Raw genomic sequence first — 23,597 nt, 5'->3', positions numbered from 1 at the left:
GGATTAAACTACCTACATATCAGTATTAATATTTGATGAAACACGAATGCACAATAGAACATCCAATTTGTGTTATACAACATGTTAATTTGCAATTTACAGTCTCAACAGCTAACGGAAAACACTGCATTTTGGGAGCAGAGCAATGCAGCTAAATGGAGAAATGGATAACTCATGCTATTCCCACAACTGAAAATGAGCAGAAATGTGTGAAACACATTGGTATCCACATCCTCTTCAACAAAAAAGCAAAGAAAGAAAAGAGAATTGCAATGTGAGGTTTCTTACCAGTAAACATGAAGAGTGGTTGAGCAATTCAAATGAACACTTTAGAGGCAGCCATTCATGAAACTCACAAGTGTTCTCCTTCTTCCTTCAATGATTAGTGGAGAGAGAGATAAATCATTAAGTCAATGAAAGTCACCATAATCTGTATAAGGAAACAAGAATATGTATTCATACTCACCTACTATTACTCCATCATTCAGAATGATGTTGATATGAGAAATGTTGGGCCATTGGGAATAATCAGCTGCATCACTTTGTTGTTCAACACATATTTCTGGGCAGCCCCTAATAGCTAACCATTGAAGTGATGTGAGGCCCCGCACTGCATGTAGGCTCCTTAACTTCTTGCAATTAAATATATTCAATCCGCATAGAGATGAGAGGTTCCCAAACCATTCAGGCAACTCTTCCATTCCAGAATTCTCTATCTTTAACATTGCAATAGAGGTGAGATGTTGTATTGATTCTGGCAAACTTCCCCAAGCTTCCCTCCCTTTCAATTCTAATACCTCAAGTGAGTCGGAGTTGCATCTTTGTAATAAGACTTCAACGGTCTCCATAGATCCCTCCATACTAACATCTATTTGTAACCTACTACTGGAATAACTGGCCATAAATTGAGAAAAACCCATAATTTCTAATTGTGTTAGACGAGGAAATTTTGGCAAACAATCAATTATTCCAGGTAGATTGTTTAGGCTACTTAAATACTCCAACCTCAATACCTCAAGCAAAGATCCTACCACTTCCAATGGAAAGTACAACAAAGCTTTGCATTCACAAATCTCCAACCTTTTAAGACATGTGAGGCTTCCTTGTGATTGTTGAACACCAGTAACTCCTACTCGTTCCAAATTTGAACAGTCACTTATAATCAACTTCTCCAAAGAACTGAGGGTGCCTAGACCATCTGGTAATTCTCTCAAATTGGAACACTTTCTTATATTTAACTCCAAGAGATTGGGATTGTTATAGAAGAGCCAATTTGGGAGATATTCCAGATCATCTATTCCTTCTATCCAAAGCTCTGTTAGCAACTTCAATTCTGTCTTGAATATGTGTGTGAAAGGCATGCTCCCACTCCCCTTGATTATCAAACTTTTGAGGCATGACCACGAATAATTAGGAAAACTCATCAATTGCTTGCACTGAGAGATCTCCAAGTGTTGGAGGTTAGGAAATACCTTCACATCACTTGCACCTGCATATTCCACTTCTGCCCACTCTGTCAGCTGAGGCATGTAATGCAATACGAGTCTTTCGAGAGCTAGAAAAACAATATGTGTCTCCTCATTCACTAATCCATAGAATGAAGAATTTATGGACTTCAAATTTGTCAATCCTCTTAAATAGAGAGACTTAAGATTTGGCAATTGCCCAACCATTGGGATTTCTTCACAAGCTGAGCAGTCGGAGAGTTTTATCTCTATCAACTTGTTAAGTGGAACCCAACAACCTTGACAAACATTTTCAATTACCATATTTTGAGTCCAGGATGGAAATCTTTTTCCCTTGAATCCTTCAATATCCAACTTCTTCAAATTAGAGTGAGGTTGGAGGCCTTCCAACACATTCTCATCATTTGTAGCTTCAGCTTCTCTGCGCATGTTCCATGTCAAACGCAACTCCAATATTTTTGACTTGTTAGATAGACATGCTTTCTCAGCCTCTTCCTTGTTTTCAACCTTTTCAAGGTTAGATATTTCCAGTTTTCCTTTGAGACCATTCAAACTTCCTAGCTCTTCGATTTTGCATCCGTTCTTGTCGCAAACAATAAAATACTCTAGCGTCTGGAGAGAAGTTAAACACCCAATCTCAGCAGGCAACTTTGTTAATGAATTGATATAAAGATGCCTTAAATTAATCAAGTACTTCAGAGTGCTAGGCAGTTCCCTCAATGTTCTTGTACATGCGTTTAATGTTTGCATCTGATGGAGTTCACCGATCCAGTCCGGCAAGTATTTGATACACGTCAACGAGATATCAAGTTTCCTTAGATGTATCAACTTCCTTATCGAAATTGGCAACTTATCACACCAATCATCTGCAAGAACTAAAACATGTAGATGCTCGAAATCTGCAAACTTGTTACGATAAATGTCTCCCTCGAACAATAATGTCCGCAAATATTTTGCCACTTCTTTTGGAATTCTACTTTCTTCATCATGAACCATGTATCTCACTCGGCTCCCACCTTCTCTATTATTAGAAGAACCTGAAATTGAACATGCGAGATCATGCACAAGATCGTGCATCACACAACTCTCTACATTTCCATAATCATCTCTTTCGGCAACTTGTAGTAGAGAGTTGTGCACAAGAACTTTCATAAATTTGTCGCCCAAGCACTCCATCTCGCTGTTTCCATTAGCTTCAAGAAATCCTTCTGCCATCCAATACTCAATCAGTTCTTGACTTTTAATGTTGCGACCTTTAGGAAAAATCGAACAACATGCAAAACACTTCTTGAGTGATGGTAGAGACAAATTATCAAAGCTTAACTTCAATATATTAGTGATATGATCCCCTTCATCATGTGAAAGCCATTTCTCTTCAATCGAGAGCCATTCTTCTTCAGATTTATTGTATAGCGCTCCACCGACTACATTAGCAGCTAATGGCAAACCCTGACATCTTGTTGCAATCTTCCTCCCTATGTCCTCAAACTCTAATGGAATATCATTCTCTTTTCCAAACGTTTTTGCTTTGATTATTGACCAACAATCTTCATGTGATAACCCTTGGAGCTCATGTGTATGAAGTGATTGCATAGTTGAAACGACTTCCATAACTCTGGTGGTAACAACAATCGCATTTCCCTTCAAAGAAGTAACGCCAACTAAAGAATTGAAAAAATTATCCCATTTGGGACGATGTTCATTCCAAACATCATCAAGAATGATAAGATATGTTTTATCTTTTAAAGCCTTTTGAAGCCTTTTCAGAATATCCTGCCTACTCTCAACCTCAACTTGATCATGTGAATTCTTTTTCACAAAATCTTGCCTACTCCCATCATCAACCTGACCAAACGAAACCTTTTTAAGAAAATCCTTCCTACTCTGATCTTCAACTTGATCAGAAGAAGTGTTTTCGAGAATATCTTGGCTAATCTCAGTTTCATCATGATCAGAAGAAGTCAACTCCTTGAGGATTTTCTTGAAAAGAATTATTGGATCAAAAATTTGAGAAACATGCACCCAAAGATGTGATCCAAAGAGAGTTTTTATCCTTGGATGATGGAAGACATTCCTAGTCAAAGTTGTCTTCCCCAATCCTCCCATTCCCACAATGGCAAAGATAGAAATTAGACGTTCATCGGTGGTAGTACCAGTGTTAATAACCTCCACTATTTCCGACACCAACTCATCTCTCCCAATGAAAATTGGATCATGTGAGAAGGAATCGGTTTCAAAAGTAGGCAAAGTTGGCACATTGGTGGCAAGCCTCTCTTTGAGGCCAAGATCGGCTCCCTCTTTTCGAACATACTCCAAATTCTCATTGATTTCTTGGATTTTAAGAGCTATATTTCTGGGATTGGCAATATGACTCAAAGATGAGAAGCATGAGAGTACCTTTTCTTTCATGGGCTTGATGGAGTTGATTCGTTTGGAGAGAAGATGATAGTTGAGCTCATCCAAAACGTTGTCAGCATCGAAGGCCACATCTTCGAGCTTCCTCAGCCAGCTTTTGACCGCCCCACCGGGAATGGTACGGCTCTCAGCATCGTTCAACAATTGCTGGATCGTATCTAAACTTCCAGCTAGCTTTGCTGCTTCTTTGTCGAGACCACGGATTAGTGAGATCTCTTTCTTGGAATGGTCGATGAGGTTTTGAACTAAAACTTGAATGATGGCGGCTACAGCTTCTCCTTCCATTGTTTGAGATTGTAACAGATTCAGAAAGAGTAAAAAAATGGATAAATTGGTATAGAGAGAAGGAGAGAGATGCAATAGAAAGTGGGAAGAATAATTGTAGTGAGTTGCTTTATATGATCACTATTTACATCTTAAATTGTAATTGTATTTATTAAAATTAAATAAAAACACTCTTTAATAAAAAGGAAAAGTATGGGGTCATTTTCTGCACAAGAATAGGATCCCATTCCCTTTTAATCTTTTTACTATTATGCATATGCTTATCTCGTGGAGGCTAACTTTATATATATGCTTATCTCGTGGAGGCTAACTTTATATATATGCTCATCTTGTGGAGGCTAACTTTCATTCTAGTATGCTTTTCTTTTTCATTTTGTTTATATTTCAATTCTTCCTAGCAATTTTTTTTGTTTTAATTTTAGAATTTAGTTGTGGTTTGATTTAATGGGCGATATTCTTTAACAAAAATGGGCCTATATAGGGCTATTGTCACAATTTTTTTGTTTTGGGCTATGAACAGAGCATTGGATATGTCCAAACTATAACATCTGTTTATACGTATTTCATTTATGTATTGGGCCTCATCAATTTATGCATCAAGAATCGAATCTTGTAATTAAATATTTACTAGTATTAAATTAAATTGTTTTATCAATCTTGTCATTCAAACTCATGTAAACATGTATGCACTGTATTTCTCATATTAGCACAATTGAATTTATTATATTCAAACTCATATATATGTTTGATTTTGATTTCACTTGATATATGTCTCTATAATACGAACATTACAAAAGGCATATAATATTAAAATTATAGTTAGAAAAAAGTCATTTAATTCGAAACTATAAGTACAATATATAGAACAAACTAGTACTAATATTTATGAAATTATTTAATGAAAACATACACATCCTCGTGGGACTTGAAATTGAGAGCTCCAAGTCTAATTGTCTAAATATTTCATTGTCATTGCCACTTGAAACATAAAAAATGATAGTTGGAAGCCACTTTATTCATGTAACAAATCTTATTTTCTTGATAATTTAGTTTCCTACAAACAAATTCGCATTGTACAATTGTACCTTAATACGTACGTGTGGTCGATCAACAACGAACCTTATTTTTAAAAGTGACAAAAATAAATTCGTAGTCACAATCCAAATATACGCTATGTATAAACTATATATTCATGTGCTCCGTTCCGTTATAAATGAAACGTTTTTCTTTTTGGATTGTCTAAACTATATACTCATGTGTTCCGTTAAAAATGAAACATTTTCTTTTTATGTTGTCCCACAGTCCCACTAAAAATGAAACATGTTCGAATATAAAAACAACATCATCTCTACTTTTTCTCTCATGTACCTACTTTATTTTCTCCATTTAACTTACAAAATAACATTATGTAAAATCTCGTGCTAAAAAGCAAATGTTTCATATTTAGTGGAACTGAAGGAGTATTTACTAAAAGGTAGGTGTGATGTTTATATCATGTAGGGTGTAGTTGACACATCAATCCAATGAATAAATACTACTGATGTAACATATTGAAATAACGAATTAATGCAACCTTACGTGCATGCAACTATATACTCCATATAAATATACCTACTACATTTATTTATACCAATTGCAATTGTAATATGTGAAAACAAAATGAGAGTGATTAAAATCATCCACTTAGTTAGTTTGGAAGGTCATTATGTTTCAAGGAATTTGGAAGAAAGAAAGCTTACAAGCCCGTCGGCATAGAGTTAGGTCTTTTAATTATAGGGTCTTTTAATTATAGATAACATCCAGTTAATTTACAAATAACATCTAGGTCTTTTCTAAGTTATTGTGCGAGAAATACTCCCTCTGTCCGGCAATAAGAGTCTTTTTTGTCATACAACCAATAGAAGTTACCTTTCACTTTCAATTACTCAATGATAAATAGATCTTACATTCAACTAATTCATTTCATATAAATTTCATTATAAAAGTGTGATCCATGTTCCATTAACTACTTTAATCCAGAATTCTTAAAACTCGTACCCAAAAATATGGACTCCTTTCGTGAACTGGTGAGACAAAATGATTTTTCCTCACCAAAACCCTAATTCGACGTCTATTTTCCTCTATTCAGCTCTATTTTGTTTATCTTTTGAAGATCGATCTTCGTCACCTCCTGGTTAACGTGTAATAAATTTACGATTTTTATATGGTTCATCGTAACGAAATTTTTGAATTTTGCAATAGTTGGAGATAATAATGGATTGATTAACTTTTATGAGTCCGTTTGATCATTTTATTTTTCAAATAGTCATTCTTTTATTTTACAAAATATATATTATATACTGTATGTATCACTTAAAACCAAACTTGTCATCTAAAAAATAATGTAGAGAAAGTGAACATATATGATCACTGATTGCTCAACTAGATTTTTGCTTTGGCCATTAAATGAAGAATGTGACAGTTTTCCATTTTGTGCAACACGGCCCCAAAGCAGTATATGTCGACATGTGTGTGAATGCACAATGGAAATGATGAATAACTCCCATCATTTATTAGGCCAACAACTGAACACTAAAACATGTTGTCTAACGTGGCAGAAATTTTAGACTTTGCAATTTTTCTAGATCTGTCTACCACCTTGCATAGTGTGATTTCCATTATCAGCCACTTGCATATACATATAGTATATCAATGTCCAATATATTGAATATTAGTAGTATTATGAACTCCAAAAACTTGTTTTCATTACAAAGACTTAATTTGCACAACTATTAATTAAAAAAAAATAGATTGATAATTGTGTATCCAGTCTCTGACACAGTCGCTTGAATTGATCAGGTCTTACTCAAAGAGAAAGCTATCGGATATTTAGAATTTCTTTTTGTACTATTATAAGAATGGTCCGATTTGCAAGGACCGTGATTGGGAATCATTTGACTGTCTTTGTCCGAGAAAGAGGCGAATTCGGGACGCTATTCAAAATCTTAGTGAATCACTAGATTTCTTATCTCATAGTATCTGATTTTCGTGAATAAAAATACCAATCCATCACATACCATAATTAGTTAAGCAAGAAATAAATATAACTTGATCACACATACTAACCAACCTACATTGCTAATTAAGAGAGTATCCATAATATACCAAAGTTCTCAATACTTGAATCTTTTCCAAAAATAAAGTAAAGGAACTAACAACCAACAAATATGATAGTGCAATCTAGCGTTACGTTACACGTGGCATAAAAATACTAGTGTTAATCATCAATGAGCATAATTAGTCAAGCACAAATTAATTCATCAACATCCCAACTGTAAACCACAACCATAAATCCCAATTACACATTCAATCAACACTTCACCAAAAAAATTCCCTATAAAAGGAACCCCAACATTAAACATTTCACTCACTCACACTCTCACATACAAAAAATAACCCTTATTTCATAATCTAATTTCTAAAAAAAAAAAAATCTCTATAGCAATCAATAGATGGCTTCCACAATGAAGGCAATTGGCATGCTCCTGATCGCCGCCGTGGCGATGATGGCGGTTGCGCCACCAAGTGAGGCCGCGGTCGGGTGTGGCCAAGTGGTGTCTTACCTTAACCCGTGCATTCCGTACGTGACGAACAAAGGCCCATTGGGCAGCTGCTGCAATGGGGTCAAGGGGCTCTACAACGCCGCCCAGACCACCCCCGACCGCCAGAGCGTCTGCGGCTGCCTCAAATCGTTGGCCGGCTCTTACTCCGGCTTGGACTATAGCAAGGCCGCCGGCCTCCCCAGCCAGTGTGGCGTCAGCATTCCCTACAAAATCAGCCCTTCCACTGACTGCTCCAAGTAACTACTTTCCCGCGATATTTGCTTTTAAATACATGAACTTTTAATATTTTTTAATTCCGTTACAATTTGTAACATTTATAACTAAATAACTAACTAACACCCAGTGGCAGAGCCAGAAATTTAAAGGTGGGGGGCCCAAACTATCATTAAAATTTGTTGATTGTATTCGGTGCTAAACCCTTAAATTCGACACAGAAACAACTTAGATGTGAGTAATATAAAATGTCATGCATAAGAAATGGATGGTGATAAAATTAATTAATGAATAGATTTTTTTAGAGCATATCACCGATTTTACTAATAATATGAGTATGATATATTTACATATTTATTAGATCAAAGAGTTATGTCAATTCCAGATTTTTATAATAAAGGATATTAGATTTTTATTATATTTTAAAATATTTATAGAATCTAATAATTATTTTTAATTCTTAAATTTTAAAAATCATTTATATGAATACAATTTAAGTTTCCCATGTAAAAAAATTCATGAAACATAAATGAATATGTGAAAATCAATAAATATAACTAACTTGAGAAGAAAAACAGCATATAAACTACTACAAGCTTTAAAATCAATCTTAGTAATAAATATATTATAAATATAGTAAAATATAAACTTAGTAATAAATATAGTAAAATATAAACAGAGTACTAAATAAATATTAGAATGTGCCAAAAGAAAATCGAACCCAGTACCTTGGGATAAGAGGCTGGAACACTAACCAACTGCACTAGCATCTAATTTGGTAGATGGTGCATACATATAAAATACAAATGGGTGAGGGGCCCAAGGGCCCCCCAGGCCCCACCGTGGCTCCGCCGCTGCTAACACCGATAGTGAGCATAGTATTAATAATGATTTTAAATACACGAACTTTTAATATTTTTTAATTTCGTGATGCTAATTTTAATTAAATTCTAGCTAGCCACCAAACAATGTGTCACATTTTTAACTAACTAACTAACACTAATAGTGAGCATAATAATTTTATTCATGTATCTCTAATTAATCATTGTTTTATTTAATTAATTTTATTTTTTTTGTGCAGGGTGAACTGAGCTACATGGTGAGAAATGATGCAACATCCGATCTACATGATGTAATATTAATATATAAATAAATAAACCAAGTTCGATTTCACTTGTTAGTGAATATGAACTTGATGCGTAGATCTAGCTTTATATATGATGATCTATCAGTTACTTTTTAACGTGTGATTTATTGTCTTCCTCTTTAAACTCTATATTTGCATTTTGTTTATTTCTCTTCCATGATTAACATTTATAACAAAAAATTTGGAATTTTAAAAAATCACATATACCATATATTTGGATTAATCAACCAAAAATAATTTAATCAAAGTATTACAAAATTATGGTACATGATTAAATTAGAAATTTGTTTTTTTATATATATATTTATCATGATATATATGTTATTCAATATTTATGCTATAGCAAATGGTTATAAAATACATAAATTATTAGTGTGATATACAGAAAATTGTGGAGACATCGTCCCCTAAATAAAAGTGCGAGATTAGGAGTTGCAACTAAATATTTTTTACATGAAGCTAAAATAAGTAGCAAAGCAAATAAAATTAATATATTTGTAATTATAATTAATTGCTTACTAAAAATGTTCTATCGAAATTAAAATAAAAATTATATTTTACGTGACTGGAGAAATTTTATATACTAATACTTTTTGGTGTTTCGTTCTACAAAAATAAAAATTAGAGCCAGCTAGTATAAAAACATGAAGAGGAAGACATTTATTAATTAATGAATTCATTAACGCATTAAAATTACAAGTACAACACAGCATCATCGTTATCTAGATTCTACGTACTTCATAAATGGTTTTAATGATTCATCGTGCTATTTAGTTCGAAATTTAATTTACTTAAGTACATTGATCCTAATTTAAGTACACGTACAAAATGTAAAATAAAAATTGTTTTAGAAAATTAATGTCTTAAATCTACCGAAACAAGTGATACTACCACTTATATAAAACAATTTTTAAAACTATACGAAATCAAACACGAAACAATTTACAAAAGACAATAAAAAAACATTAGTACATGACCATATATATGTATTCAATAATATAAATCTCTTAAGCTCTATGCACCATGATTTTCATAATTCCTCCGTCCCATAAAAATACACCATTTTTGTTATTTTGTCCGTCCCATAAAAATAGACAACATCAATTTTTGATAATTTTTTTTTTTAATGAGGTGAACTTCATTCTACACTAACAATACTTCAATCATAAATATGCATAAGCGTTAAATATATATAGCATGATATTGAATTATTGATATGAATAAAATCCCCATTTAATTTGCGATCCTTATCCCGCGGGCCGGGCAATTGGTATTATTATGTTGAGTCCTTGAGCCCATTAGGTTTTCTTTTTAATCCAATATATTAGCAACCATAACTAGTTAAGTCATTTGTTGTTACCGAAATTTCTTTGCAAACAATATTCTAATGCATAATTTGATTGTTTCCGCTAAAAAAAACGCTTTATAAAATGACAAAAAATAGATTTTTATGTGATGTAGGGATTAATAATCCCTCCATAAATATTTCCCTTTCTAGCTAGGAGTTTCCCCTTAAAAATCTTGTATCGGTTTGTCTCTTCTATTGCTTTTTTTTATTGCGTACGCTTCACTAAGGCTTCAGTCAATGAATAATTATTATTGACAAAGATCCCTACTCTAAATGTATGTAACTAGATAATTACATTTTCAATTAGTAGAAGATCAAAGATTTTGCAAAGACTTCAAATGAAATGCAAACATATATAGATTTCAATATGAGTAAGTTGTATCGAATTTCTAAATTAAAGCAACTTCAATATTTATACCATATGAAACCTCTAGAGTCTCCAATAGTTTGGAACTATAAGTGGAATAGGGCACATCCTTATTTTTATTATGCCGTAACTACAAACAATATCATGAGAGTAAGCTTCATGTATAAAACGATATCATCGATTGCCTTACCGTGGGCGCGGACCATGGCCGTGGAGAGGGTGTTTGAGGTTTTCCGATTGACAGAGAGCGAGAGAGAGCACTTGAATTCTTAGAGATATTGTTGTTGCCTCTTCTTCTTCTTCTTTTTCTTTTTCTTCATTGTTTCAAGTTGGTGTATGGATTTGTAATGAATGTATTAAAGGGACTAAAGGCACATAGTTATATGCAATGAAGAATGTGACACAAAATCTTGGTGGGGTTGGGTACGTTTGGTGGTTGGCGCTTCATGGGATTTTTGGGTGTGAACCTTAATTAACATTGAGTGTTAGTATAACTCATAAGTAATTATATAGTCCAATTTAAAATACTCAACCTAGCTAAATATTTATTTTTAACTAAAATAATGCATAACATATTAGAAAATCATTATGAATTCTCTTCGGATTGATGAGTCTAATAATTAATATTGTAATATTAAACTAACCACGCCAGGGGTGCGCTAATGAAACTAACATTAATTATTGGATCAAAATATGAATGGCATAGATTTATAAAAGAAAATATCATTATCACTTGATTAATTGTCAATAAAAGGTTAATAATGTCGAAATAATAAATATATTACGATAGCAAAGATATGGAAGGTGCGAGGCGATAAATATGTCTCCACTAAATCATAGTAATAAAAAAAAATTATTGATGCAATTTAATTATCAAATTTAGATTATATAATATGCGTAAATTATATGAAAGCTGCAAAATTAACATAAATAAACTTAGATTACGTCGTCTCCAAAATATATGAAATAAATTATATTATTATCATTACCTATTTTATTTGCCTTATGTAAAATTGTATCCGAAAAATCTTAAAATCCAATGAATAAATATTAGAATGTGCTCGGTTTTTTAATATACCCTAACCGCGCCATATAACAACAACTATCTACGGTTTCATTAAGGGTATTAAAAGATTTTAAATAATACGTATATTTTTATTACACTAATAATTGTAATTTAAATCATAACGAGTACATTTGTAGCATGCGCATGTACCATGCTATTATTGATAACAAAAGCCTGTATCTAGTTTGAGCACTATTAAATTTAAATATGACTAATATAACGCTGTTTACAGATACGCATAAACGTTTGAGTTATTTTCATTCATTAAGGTTCTATATATATGTTGAATCCTTTTAAAAAAAGATTCTATATGGTCAAAAAATAAAATACCAATATAAAAACGCTCCAATATAATTTTGACTAATACAATAAAATCTAATTCAAACTAAACCCAAGGCCGTCCAATTTTTGCTTTGGCGATATCTTAGAAGTTTTTTTTAAAAAGCTAAAGCATTTTATTAAAGAATGAATTGCATCTATCCATCGTGGATCCACTATCACTTAAATTACATATATATTTAATGTGAGCCGATTTTCATAAAAAAAATTTAAGTTTTATATAGTACTAGTACTACTTTTTTAACTACGTACACGTCATAAATCCACAATGTGTAGTAATTAATTGTTTGTTTCATATAGAAACTCTATTACTTCTTCTTCAAGAAATAATTATTGGAACGTGTTAGATCCTAACATTAGACAATACGTTATCTAATTATTTATTTTAAAAAAAATTGGAATCCATACTCAAAAGCAACATGACATTTAACTACGTAAACATTCGGTCAAAAAGTGGCTCAAGCATATACGTGGAAATTGGGGCACAATTTTTTATGTTCTACTTTCAATTATTTTATATTTGAAACGTGCATACATACAATAATTGGTATATTTATAATAAACAAAAATATCCAATTCTCACAAGGAAGGAATCCACGTAAAATCATAAATCCACAAGCACCCACGTGGAAATTCCGACATACATATATTTCATTTATTTTTACTTTTCACTTTCTATTAGTTTATTTTTGGAACGTGCATATATATTCCTACATGATTAGTATACAATTAAAACAAATATTTAATTTCCACAAGAAAATAATCCACTTAAATCCATGCACCTACGTTACTTTTCACTTTCTATTTTATTTTTGGAACGTGCATATCATATGTTATTTTTGGAACATACAATTATTGATATATATAAATTGTCAATTACTTTAGATGATAGTAATATCATATCATATGTTTGACATTTTTTCAATTATCCCATTATCTCGGATTTGGCATAATTAATTCTGATGTGGCAAACATAAAATACACTTAAAAACAACGTTTATTAAATTAACCAATCATCTCTTTATACGAGACACATCAATAAATTAAGTACACTATGATTTTTTCACCATGTGATAATTAAAATATTAAAATTATAATATAATTAGATATTTTTAAAAATTATGAATTGACCAGAAATTATTTGACAATTTCCCCTTAAAAATATTCTGTTCCCACAAGCAAGGAATCCAAATAAATTCTCCCTCAATTCATATATACATTAATAAAATTACAATAATTTCAAAATAGAATCTCCCATCATTTCCTTTCAATTCAAGAAAGACCTTTGGGTTGGGAAAGTGAAACTAAAACTTAAACTAACTAAAGCTTATTCCCACAAACTTCCCATATCTTTCCGAATAAAGTTGACAAATTTTCTTTAATTCCCACCAACACAAAATGTGAACACCAAACAACACTTTTGCAGCCCACAAAAGTAACCTTCTTCCTCGAAGGAGACATGAAACGTTATACATATTACTAAGTAACAAATTCAATTCCCTTATAAATAGGTGCACCTAAATAATTAATCATGTCACACACACACACACACATCAAAAAACATGAAATTTCTAGAATCTCTAGTAGCTCAAATAGGAAGCCTAATCCTCATAATCAGCGCCCTAGAAAGATTCATCCCTGCCCAATTTTGGACCACAATCGAAACATATTTCCGAAAATTAACCTTCCTCTTAAACCCCTACGTCGAGATCACCTTCGACGAGTTCCCAATAGATGTGTACGGCCGGAGCAAGGCCTACGCGTGCATAGAGGCGTACCTTGGCACCAATTTCTCGGGCAAGGCTGCGCGCCTCAAGGCTGCCCTGCCCGGAAAGGGCCAGGGCGTCGCATTGAGAATGGACGACTACCAAGAGATCAACCATGTTTATAAAGGGGTGAAGGTTTTTTGGATGAGGAACACGAGCTATCCTAGGAATAGTGTGATTAGTTTCAAGAATAGTATTGATGAGAAGAGGGCTTATATCTTGTCGTTTCGACGGAAGGACCGCGACGTCGTGCTCGGGTCTTATCTTAGCCATGTGTTGGCCGAGGGGAAGGCGATCAGGTTCGATTTTTGTGCTATATTTTGGCGTCTATGTCACTTATATTTGTGTTTTTGGCCATACATGTCGTGTGTGTTCTATCTCATTTTAGTGTCATAATAACTTTTACAAATGTTTTGTACAATTTGAGAAGTAGATATTGGGTGTTGTTTATTCCATAATTAGGGTATATAATTTTTTAAGAGTCAATTAGTAATAATTGATATTAAAATTTACTAGTATATTATAAAAACTCTTGTTTTATTGTTACTAAAATAAAAATAAATAAAGTTTTAGCATAAGTGGAAAAGGCTTCGGAACAAGTTATTAGAACTATTGAATTAGTTTACTAGTATCTATTTAGGCTTCACCTTAGATTTTGAAGCATTTGAGATTTTAGGAGCTTATTTACCATTAATCGAAGTTAAATACTATATATATTTAAATAAAAATTTGAAGTTAAATGGTGGTTATTATTTTTAAGAAAAATTCTTATATTCTTCAAAATATATGTTTGAAACCATTGTATTTTTGTAATTGGAACCCGTGTTTCACACACATCATTGTCAAAATTAATATAAATGCGATATTCTCATTTCACAATGAAACTACTATAAAAATGTGACACACATTTTCTCACATTCGATCAATTTATTACAATTTCTGACAAAGGTAATTGGATAAAAAAATGGTAGACATAATTTCATATTTTCATGACTAGCTCGATTATTATGCCAAATAGAAATTATAGTACCGTGCTAACTTATCTATTCCTACAATCTTCACTAAATATTGTTAAGACATTATTGCACAAAGTCGCACCCCCGAACTAAATATCCTGGATATGCCACCGCTAATACAATTGTGTCGTTTCAGTAAGCGTGGTAGGAAGCAAAGGCTGTACACGAACGTGAGCGGGGACGACTGGGGAAGCGACGGGAAGATGATGTGGCGGAGTGTCGGATTCGAGCACCCGGCAACGTTCGACACGTTGGCTATGGATCCCAAAAAGAAGAAGGACATTGTGGATGACTTGAGTGAGTTTACTAAGGCTCAAGATTACTATATGAAAATTGGGAAGCCATGGAAACGTGGGTATTTGCTCTATGGCCCACCGGGAACTGGGAAATCGACGATGATCGCCGCCATAGCCAACTTTCTTCGTTATGACATCTATGATCTTGAGCTCACTGCGGTTGTGGATAACACCGATTTGAGGAAATTACTCATTGAGATTTCCAAAAGGTAATTTTCTAAATTTGTACTAATATTTTACCTATTTAATTTTAATTTTAGAAATAGTTTGTTAATTAGTAATAAAATATATTCCCTCGATTCATAATTAAATGTCTCATATCTAACTGAAAGAGCTTTTAAGAAACTATTTGAGTTTATGAAGTAAAGTATGTTAGAAATAATCACATTACCCACCTATTTTTTTTTAATTCTGATATAAGATCAAAAGTTATGGCTGATATTTTCTACATTGTGATGAAAGGAATCGCATAACACGGTTCTTAATTTAAACTTTTTATTTTTAATATTATATCTATATTCTATTACTTATACATAAAATAATAGTAGTACATATTCGGGTACATTATTTTATTAATATAGCATAAAACACGAACTAAGTGGACCATAAAATATCTTCTCCACTATCCATACAGAATAATTTTCCTTTTAAGATTGTTTAGTTTTAGTGATAAAATCAATAGATAAAAACTAACTTTTCGTTTATTCTCGTACTCCCTCCGTCCCGGAGTATTAGACTCACTTCTTTTGGGCACATGATTTAAGGAATTGATATTTAAATAGTTAAAGTGGAGAGAGTAAAGTATGAGAGAGGGAAAAAGTAGGGGAGAGAAGAGAGAAAAAAGTAGGTGGAGAATAAAATAAGATAGATGCTTTTTGCTAAAAAAAGAAATGAGTCTAATATGTTGGGACATCCCAAAAAGGAAAGTTGGTCTAATACCTTGGGACGGAGGAAGTATTAGATTAGCTTGATTTTGACTTTAGATCCTATTTTGATGGACCAATTTATCTATCAAACTAAATACTACTCCTATAATTTTATAAAATTTGACATTCTCTTTATTTACATACTTGACTACCTTTTGATTTATTGACTAGAAGAAAATAAGTCTACTATTAAGTGACTCCTTTAAAGAAATTTGAGTAAAATTAGTTAGTCGAACTAAGACCAGTATAAAAGTCAAATCGGACATATCACGAAACAATAAAATGAGACATTTAATAGAACACAGAAGATCAGTATAAAAGTCAAATCAGACATCACGAAATAATAAAATGAGACATTTAATAGAGCACGGATGGTACTGGTTAATTAAGCTGCATTTTATCTTATGCTGAAGTTGGTGATTAATAGGGCGATTGTAGTGATTGAAGACATAGACTGTTCCCTACAAATCACCGGCAAAAGAAAAGAAGCAAACCACTCCAAGGACGACCCGAAACCGGAGGACGCGATCAAGAAAGCCCGAAACGGGGGCGAGGACGAGAAAGAGGAGAGCAAAGTCACCCTCTCCGGCCTCCTCAACTTCATGGACGGCCTGTGGTCTGCCAGCGGCGGCGAGAGGATCTTCATCTTCACGACCAACCACGTCGACAAGATCGACGAGGCCCTCATCCGGAGGGGCCGGATGGACAAGCACATCGAGATGTCCTACTGCTGCTTCGAGGCCTTTAGAGTCCTCGCCAAGAACTACCTCGGCCTCGACTCGCACGAGGACTTCGAGGGCGTGAGGCGTTTGTTATCGGATATCGAGATCACCACCGCTGACGTGGCGGAGAGTTTGGTGCCGAAGTCGCCGGAGATGGGGGCGGATGAGTGTTTGGAGAATTTGATGGAAGCATTGAGGAAGAGGAAGAGGAAGAAGAAGGAAGCGGAGAATATTGGTGGAGATGGTGAGGAAATGGGAGAAGGGGAGAAGATAGGGGGAGATGTGGAGGAGAAAGAGAGGCGGCGCGGGGAGGTTTTGCGGCGGATTAGGAAACAGATAATGCGACTTGTTGCGGAGAAATAAAAGGTGTTTTAATTTATTGGATGGGAAATGTGATAAAATTCTAGAAATAAGATGTTATATATGTGTTTGTGAAGTTTTAATATGTCGAATTTGTTTGCTTTTCAACTTTGTAAGGTAAAGTAAAGGTAAAAACTGGTCTTGAACATATGCTTATTTTATGATTTTGGTCTTATACTTTATTTTTTAAATTTTTGCATCCTAAACATTTCAACTCAGATTACAATTATTCCTACAATAACAATTCCGTTAGTTTTTAAACGGTTTTAACCCGATTTTGATGGTTTTAACAGTCTCATTTGGGTTAAAATCGGTCAAAATCGGGTTAAAACCGTTTAAAAATTGACGAAATTGTTAGTGTTTGACCAATTGTGATCCGAGTTGAAATGTTCAGGATGCAAAAATTTAAAAAATAAAATATATGACAAAAATAAAAAAATGGGCATATGTTCGGGACCAGTTTTTGGTCTTTACTCTAAGGTAAATAAGCCGTATAAATTTCTCTGACATTTCGTCGAACATGTAAAGAGCAGTCTTATGACGCATTTCGTCGATCACATGAAAGGCCAAAGAATACTGCTGCATTTTGACAACATTAACGCCCAAAACATTGTTGTACACGATAAAAGAAGGCTACGAATGCAATAAACGTCATTGGATTAAACAAGACGTGGTGCAATATTAATCGTTTCATATGTCGTCGGTGGATGAAATATGTGGAAGACATTTCATGTTCATTAAATGCATAGGGGTCTACGTTTTATTTATTTTGATCCCATATGTCGGATCTAGTTTTCTTTTAACAAAATTCGTTTCTGAATAAATAAGAGGACTCCACTTATTGTTTTCTTTAATTGGCGTACTTTTCATAAAGAATTTTCAAGAATCTTTCTTCATTTTCCCTTTGAAGGCTTTTTCAGTTATGTCCTAATTGATCCGCGAATAGGAGTCACGTTTTTCCATTTCAGTCCGTCCGCGAATAAGAGTCCCGGTTCATTTTTACCATAAATGGTAATAGAGTCTCACCTTCTAGACTTCTACTAACTCACTCCACTCACATTTTTTTTAAAACTAATACTCCCTCCGTTCCATAGTAGTGGAGGCATTTCTTTTCGGCACGGAGATTAAGAAAAAGTTGTGTTAGGTGAGTTAAGTAATGAAGAATAAAGTAGGAAATGAAAAAGGTAGAGAGATGTAGAGAGAATAAAGTAAGAGAGAGTAAAGTAGGTGTGGAAAAATGTGTTGACTTTTACTAAAAAAGGAAATGACTCTACTACTATGGAACGTACCAAAATAGCAAAATGACTCTACTACTATGGAACGGAGGGAGTATATACAAGTGGAACCTCTATTCCATTAACTTTTTTCCATCCAAATTTTCTTAACATTTCTTAATTCCCGTATCGTCCATGAATGGGACTCCTAATGGCGGACGCAGGGAGTATACTATAATAGTTTTATTGGGGTTAATTATTGAGTGGTCACCTTCATCTTGAAATTTTATTTCATACTAAATCTTTTAGAGTATTATTGTATCTATGTAATGAATAAGAAAATTTGTGATCACAATATAAAGTGACTCGACAATTGAATGCATATTTTTAAAGGATAAATAGAAGGCTTAAACAGAAGTCACTCTCATTAATAAGGTTCATTAAATCCAATGGAAAGAAACAACCAAATTGACAACCAATATCTTGTTTCACACATAGTAATTCAACGTAGGTTGGCAAAATAGAGCTGAAATCTGCATCAAATGATCAAAGCTCACCTCACCCTACAATACACAACATTAAACATTTTATTAGATCACCATCATTATATTTTTCATATTTTCTTTTTTTATCCATCCACAAACACATTGTCGAATTCATACTAATAATTATACTAATTTAATAATAAAATTTTTAATATTTGTTCAACCACGTCCTAGTAATAATTTCATTATTTTAATAATTTTCATACAAAAGTAAAATTTTCTATCCTGGTTAATTTTTTGTTAACCACTGTAATTTTTATCCGTCCATCGTGGACGGAGGGAGTAATAATTAAAAATACGAAAATTTAGGATTTTCTTACTTGGTGCAGTCAGTGGAAGGGCTGATCCTGTACGGAATGTTGATACCGCATAGTCGGGGGATGCCTTCGGCCCGGCTAAAGCTGGCTTGGGAGTATCCCGTCCTCGTGATGGATTTCAGGCAGTTGCAGACGCTCTGCCTGTCTGAAGTCGTCCTGGCAGCGGCGTTAAGACGTCTTGCGCCGCTGCAGCAGGACCCTATCGGACCCGTTCCTTTCACATAGGGGTCGCATGGCCTGACGTATGAAATCACCGCAGTGCAACTGATCGCGGCCTGGCTCAGGGGAGCAAAGGCCGCGATCAGTGCGGCCGCGATGAGCACCGAGCAAAATAGCTTCATCACAACTTAATTTGTGTGTGAGAGTTTAGGGTTTGGGATTTTGGTGGATTTATTTGGTTTGGGGAAGCAAGGGCAAATTAGTCAAATCAAGAGATGAGAGTGTAGGGTTTGGGTCAAGAGATGAGAGTGTAGTGTTTGGGATTTGGTGGATTTATTTGATTTGGGGAAGCAAGGGCAAATTAGTCAAATCAAGAGATGAGAGTGTAGGGTTTGGGACTTGGTGGATTTATTTGATTTGGGGAGGCAAGGGCAAATTAGTCAAATCAAGAGAGGAGAGTGTAGTGTTTGGGGTTTTGTGGATTTATTTGATTTGGGGAAGCAAGGGCAAATTAGTCAAATGAAGAGAGCATTCATTCACGCATTTCGTCGCACAGGAAAGGGCCAAAAGTATACTGCTGCGTTTTGACAATAATGCTCAAGACATAGTTGTACATGAGAAGGAGAGGCTACAGATGCGTTCACATCATTTCATTAAACAACTTTAATGAAGAGGGGTCTACGTTTAATTAATTAGCATTGATGAATAGATATCTATATCGTCGGTGAATGAAATATGTGGAAGACATTTCATGTTCATTTAATGAAGAGGGGTCTACGTTTTATTTATTTCCATCCTATATATCTGATTAATATTCCTTGTAAAAAACCCTTTGTATTTTTATTTTTTTAATATTTAATCCGGTATAAATAAAACAATAATTTTCATGGATTTTATTTAGCTTAATTGTCAATTAAATCTCGAAAAACAGATTATTTTTGGTATATTATGCTCATTTTCAAATTTAATAAATCATCATGAAATATTGAAAAGTCAATTGTTTCATCTTACCACTATATATTTTAATTTTTATATTTCTCAGCTCAAAACAACGTCGTTTAGTCGCCAACATAATCAAATTAAGACACATTTGAGACAATATTCATCCATCTTACTAAGATTTTACGGGTGCACACCAACTCGGCATTTCATTTGCCCGGACAAAATCAGCGTGAGACAGTTGCGAACTTTTAAAACTTCATGATCTGTCATTTAAATTTTTCAAATGTGCGACATGTACCATAATTTGACCAAACTTTGCAATTTTCAAGGCAGTTAACCCTTTTGTTTATCATATATGACAATTTTTTTCATAATATTGAGTGGTCACCTTCATCTTGAAATTTTATCTTATGGAATATTTAAGATTATTATGATCTTCTTGTAATAAATAAGAAAATTATCTATCACAATTTTAAGTGGCTCAAAAATTGCATAGAAGTCAAAGATATAAATAAAAGTCACTCTCATTAATAATATAAAAAGTAAATATTGGTTCATATCCAATGGAAAGAAACCATTAATTACAACCAATATCTTGTTTTATTCATAGTACTTCAACGTAGCTAGGCTGTCAGAATACAACTGAAATCACCATCATATGATCAATCCTCACTTCACCCTGCAAAACACAAAATTAAACACATTATTATTAGATTACCATAATCAATTAATTTTGTAAAATTTTGCAATAGTGTTTTGTCAATTATTCAATAATAATTTCTTTTTTATTCATCCACAATTTTTTTTTCACATTCCATTTAACTAAATCTTTATTTCACCCATATATTCTACCGACTTAGCTCAGTCTGAAGGTGAGTTGACCTAGTGGTAGAGTGATTAATGCTCGAGTCTGCAAAAAATTTCGAATTTGCTTACTTGGAGCAGTCAGTGGAGGGGCTGATCTTGTACGGAATGCTGACACCGCACTGGCCGGGGAGGCCAGCGGCCTTGCTAAGGTTGACTCCGGAGTATGAGGCGGCCAGGGATTTCAGGCAGGTGCAGACGGCCTGCCTGTCCGGGGTCGTCTTGGCAGCGCCGTAAAGACCCTTTACGCCGCCGCAGCACCCCCCAAGTGGGCCCCTATTCGTCACATAGGGGAGGCATGGGTTGAGGTATGAAACCACAGTGCCGCACCCGATCGCGGCCTCGCTCTGGGGAGCAATGGCCGCGATCAGTGCGGCCGCGATGAGGACCGAGCACATCAACTTCATCACTCCGGCCATGGTCTTTGTTGATTGTAAATGTGTGTGTGAAATTGGAAGTGATTTGAGATTGAGAGTGTGGTGTGTTTGAGTGTGGAGTGTAGGGTTTATATAGAGGGGATTTTGGGTGGATTTAATTAATTTGGGATGATTAGGTGGTTGGGGTGACTAGATAAATGTTGAAATTAATTTATTGTGGATGTGGTTGGAAGAATAGAAGTTGGCATGTGTCAATCACAAATTTATTTTTGTGGAAACAAAGGCCAAATTAGTCATGTGAAGAGGGAATGGGATTGTGACACGCAAATATGGAGCTTTTGGAAAATTAAGGATTGATAGATCAAGCAAGGTCGGACATGTGATGGATCTCTAATCTATCTACTTTTGTCAAGTTTAAATAGTCTAATTGTTGAGGTATTCACGATTTTTCATTAAATGTAAATCGATAGTATTTTATAGTACCATATTGCAAAAAGAATATGATCTTTTTCACTTTATTGCAAAATTAACATATAGTATAAATTTTTTTATCATTCGTAATAAAGTACTCCCTCCGTTCCATAGTAATAGAGACATTTCATTTTGCGCACTCATTTTGAAAAAATAATTATAAATAGTTAAAGTGGAGAAAAAGTAAAGTAAGAGAAAGAATACTTTAGATAAGACTCTTCTCTACATTATTTCTTCTCTTACTTTACTTTCTCTCCGCTTTAATTATTTAATATTATTTTTTCAAAACGAGGGTAGAAAATGAAATGTCTCTATTACTGTGGAACGGGTGGAGTATTAATCATTATTTTTATAAAAGGAATATTATTATATTTCCCCCTTTATTGTAAAATACCCGACGGCTTCTCTGTCGAAAGTTACATGTTAAACGTTATACTCCCTCCGTCCCATATAAATTGGCCATATTTCCTTTTTCGTCCGCCCCACAGAAATTGGCTATATCCATTTATGGTAACCTTTTTCTCTTTCTATTTTACTTTTTTATTTATGGGCTCACCATCCACAACACAATTTCAACTATTTTTTCTCCTTCTCTCTTACTTTATCAAATTACGCATTAAAACCTGTGTCAACCCTAAATGGCCAATTTCTATGGGACGGAATGAGTATTTACGGACTGAAATTAAAAGTTATCCAGACCATAAAATGATCTTAGTTATTATGGCATTTTTTCTCTAATCAATAAGTCAAGAGTATCAAATCACCTCATAGATAAATAATGAAGTATTATTGGCCCTCTTTAATTAAAATTAAATTTAAAATTGACGTAGCAACAGATTTGGCCCATGCATGGAGGACTAATTTTTTTAAAAAAATAAAAAATAATAATTATATGCATGGATTATTGCGTAATTGATGAAACTGAGATTTGTGACGTATTAATGTATGCAAAAGCTACACGTATGTACAATTGCCGGTGGACTGATTAATGATGGGCTGCTAATTTTGTAGTCTAGATTCTTGACTTCCAAATTTAATGTCTTGTAGTAATAATTTTAAATATTTTCTATCAATCCCATCAATTCACTTCCACTTTGACACGTGGATTATTAAAGATAAAATATTTTTTTAAATATAATTCATATATTATTACTACATTTTATCCTTATTTATAGTTTCATATAGTATTCACACATTGAGTAAAGTAATTTTAGTAAATAAAGAGTTAAAAACAATTTAGATTGATTAACTTCCACTTTGCATTAATTCTAGATATAAATCTAATACTTTTTGAAAAATATAATATTTTAGAAATATTCTGTTCCATCCTTATTTACAATTTCATCTTGTATTTCATTCTTAAATAAAGTTATT

At 33.6% G+C, this 23,597-nt stretch overlaps 5 protein-coding genes across 5 annotated transcripts; 2 read left to right on the top strand and 3 right to left on the bottom strand.

The window, feature by feature from the left end:
- On the bottom strand, positions 1–4,271 carry LOC125187331 (disease resistance protein RGA2-like). Its single transcript, XM_048083896.2, has 3 exons — positions 467–4,271; positions 289–373; positions 1–189 (listed from the first exon to the last, which is right to left on the bottom strand). Exons 1-2 carry the CDS (start codon positions 4,164–4,166, stop codon positions 330–332), a joined length of 3,744 nt encoding a protein of 1,247 aa, XP_047939853.1. The 5' UTR covers positions 4,167–4,271; the 3' UTR covers positions 1–189; positions 289–329.
- A 3,304-nt stretch (positions 4,272–7,575) lies between these two features.
- LOC148931290 (non-specific lipid-transfer protein 2-like) lies at positions 7,576–9,224 on the top strand. The gene is made up of 2 exons (XM_089063497.1): positions 7,576–8,004; positions 9,063–9,224. The coding sequence occupies exons 1-2, from the start codon at positions 7,658–7,660 to the stop codon at positions 9,070–9,072; spliced, it is 357 nt and encodes a 118-aa protein (XP_088919623.1). The 5' UTR covers positions 7,576–7,657; the 3' UTR covers positions 9,073–9,224.
- A 4,584-nt stretch (positions 9,225–13,808) lies between these two features.
- LOC125218556 (AAA-ATPase At3g28580-like) lies at positions 13,809–17,498 on the top strand. The gene is made up of 3 exons (XM_048120245.2): positions 13,809–14,313; positions 15,167–15,535; positions 16,680–17,498. Exons 1-3 carry the CDS (start codon positions 13,811–13,813, stop codon positions 17,335–17,337), a joined length of 1,530 nt encoding a protein of 509 aa, XP_047976202.2. The 5' UTR covers positions 13,809–13,810; the 3' UTR covers positions 17,338–17,498.
- A 1,457-nt stretch (positions 17,499–18,955) lies between these two features.
- Positions 18,956–19,828, bottom strand: LOC125218600 (non-specific lipid-transfer protein 3-like). The gene is made up of 2 exons (XM_048120299.2): positions 19,414–19,828; positions 18,956–19,111 (listed from the first exon to the last, which is right to left on the bottom strand). Exons 1-2 carry the CDS (start codon positions 19,749–19,751, stop codon positions 19,102–19,104), a joined length of 348 nt encoding a protein of 115 aa, XP_047976256.1. The 5' UTR covers positions 19,752–19,828; the 3' UTR covers positions 18,956–19,101.
- A 1,191-nt stretch (positions 19,829–21,019) lies between these two features.
- Positions 21,020–21,862, bottom strand: LOC125206382 (non-specific lipid-transfer protein 2-like). The gene is made up of 2 exons (XM_048105647.2): positions 21,448–21,862; positions 21,020–21,190 (listed from the first exon to the last, which is right to left on the bottom strand). The coding sequence occupies exons 1-2, from the start codon at positions 21,792–21,794 to the stop codon at positions 21,181–21,183; spliced, it is 357 nt and encodes a 118-aa protein (XP_047961604.2). The 5' UTR covers positions 21,795–21,862; the 3' UTR covers positions 21,020–21,180.
- Between the last annotated feature and the right edge of the window lie 1,735 nt (positions 21,863–23,597).

The sequence above is a fragment of the Salvia hispanica genome, chromosome 2 (genome assembly GCF_029641045.1).
Source record: "Salvia hispanica isolate PSC_SH4W2 chromosome 2, Shi_PSC_v1, whole genome shotgun sequence".
Taxonomy (NCBI): domain Eukaryota; kingdom Viridiplantae; phylum Streptophyta; class Magnoliopsida; order Lamiales; family Lamiaceae; genus Salvia; species Salvia hispanica.
This window is presented reverse-complemented; position numbering and strand designations above follow the sequence as displayed.

Bases quoted from the DNA above. Each gene is read 5' to 3' on its own strand.
- LOC125187331 (XM_048083896.2), bottom strand. From the start codon at position 4,166: ATGGAAGGAGAAGCTGTAGCCGCCATCATTCAAGTTTTAGTTCAAAAC. The intron at 374-466 runs GTGAGTATGAAT...TAATCATTGAAG, and splicing joins GAATGATGGAGTAATAGTAG to GAAGAAGGAGAACACTTGTG.
- LOC148931290 (XM_089063497.1), top strand. From the start codon at position 7,658: ATGGCTTCCACAATGAAGGCAATTGGCATGCTCCTGATCGCCGCCGTG.
- LOC125218556 (XM_048120245.2), top strand. From the start codon at position 13,811: ATGAAATTTCTAGAATCTCTAGTAGCTCAAATAGGAAGCCTAATCCTC. The intron at 14,314-15,166 runs GTTCGATTTTTG...GTGTCGTTTCAG, and splicing joins GCCGAGGGGAAGGCGATCAG to TAAGCGTGGTAGGAAGCAAA. The intron at 15,536-16,679 runs GTAATTTTCTAA...GGTGATTAATAG, and splicing joins CTCATTGAGATTTCCAAAAG to GGCGATTGTAGTGATTGAAG.
- LOC125218600 (XM_048120299.2), bottom strand. From the start codon at position 19,751: ATGAAGCTATTTTGCTCGGTGCTCATCGCGGCCGCACTGATCGCGGCC.
- LOC125206382 (XM_048105647.2), bottom strand. From the start codon at position 21,794: ATGGCCGGAGTGATGAAGTTGATGTGCTCGGTCCTCATCGCGGCCGCA.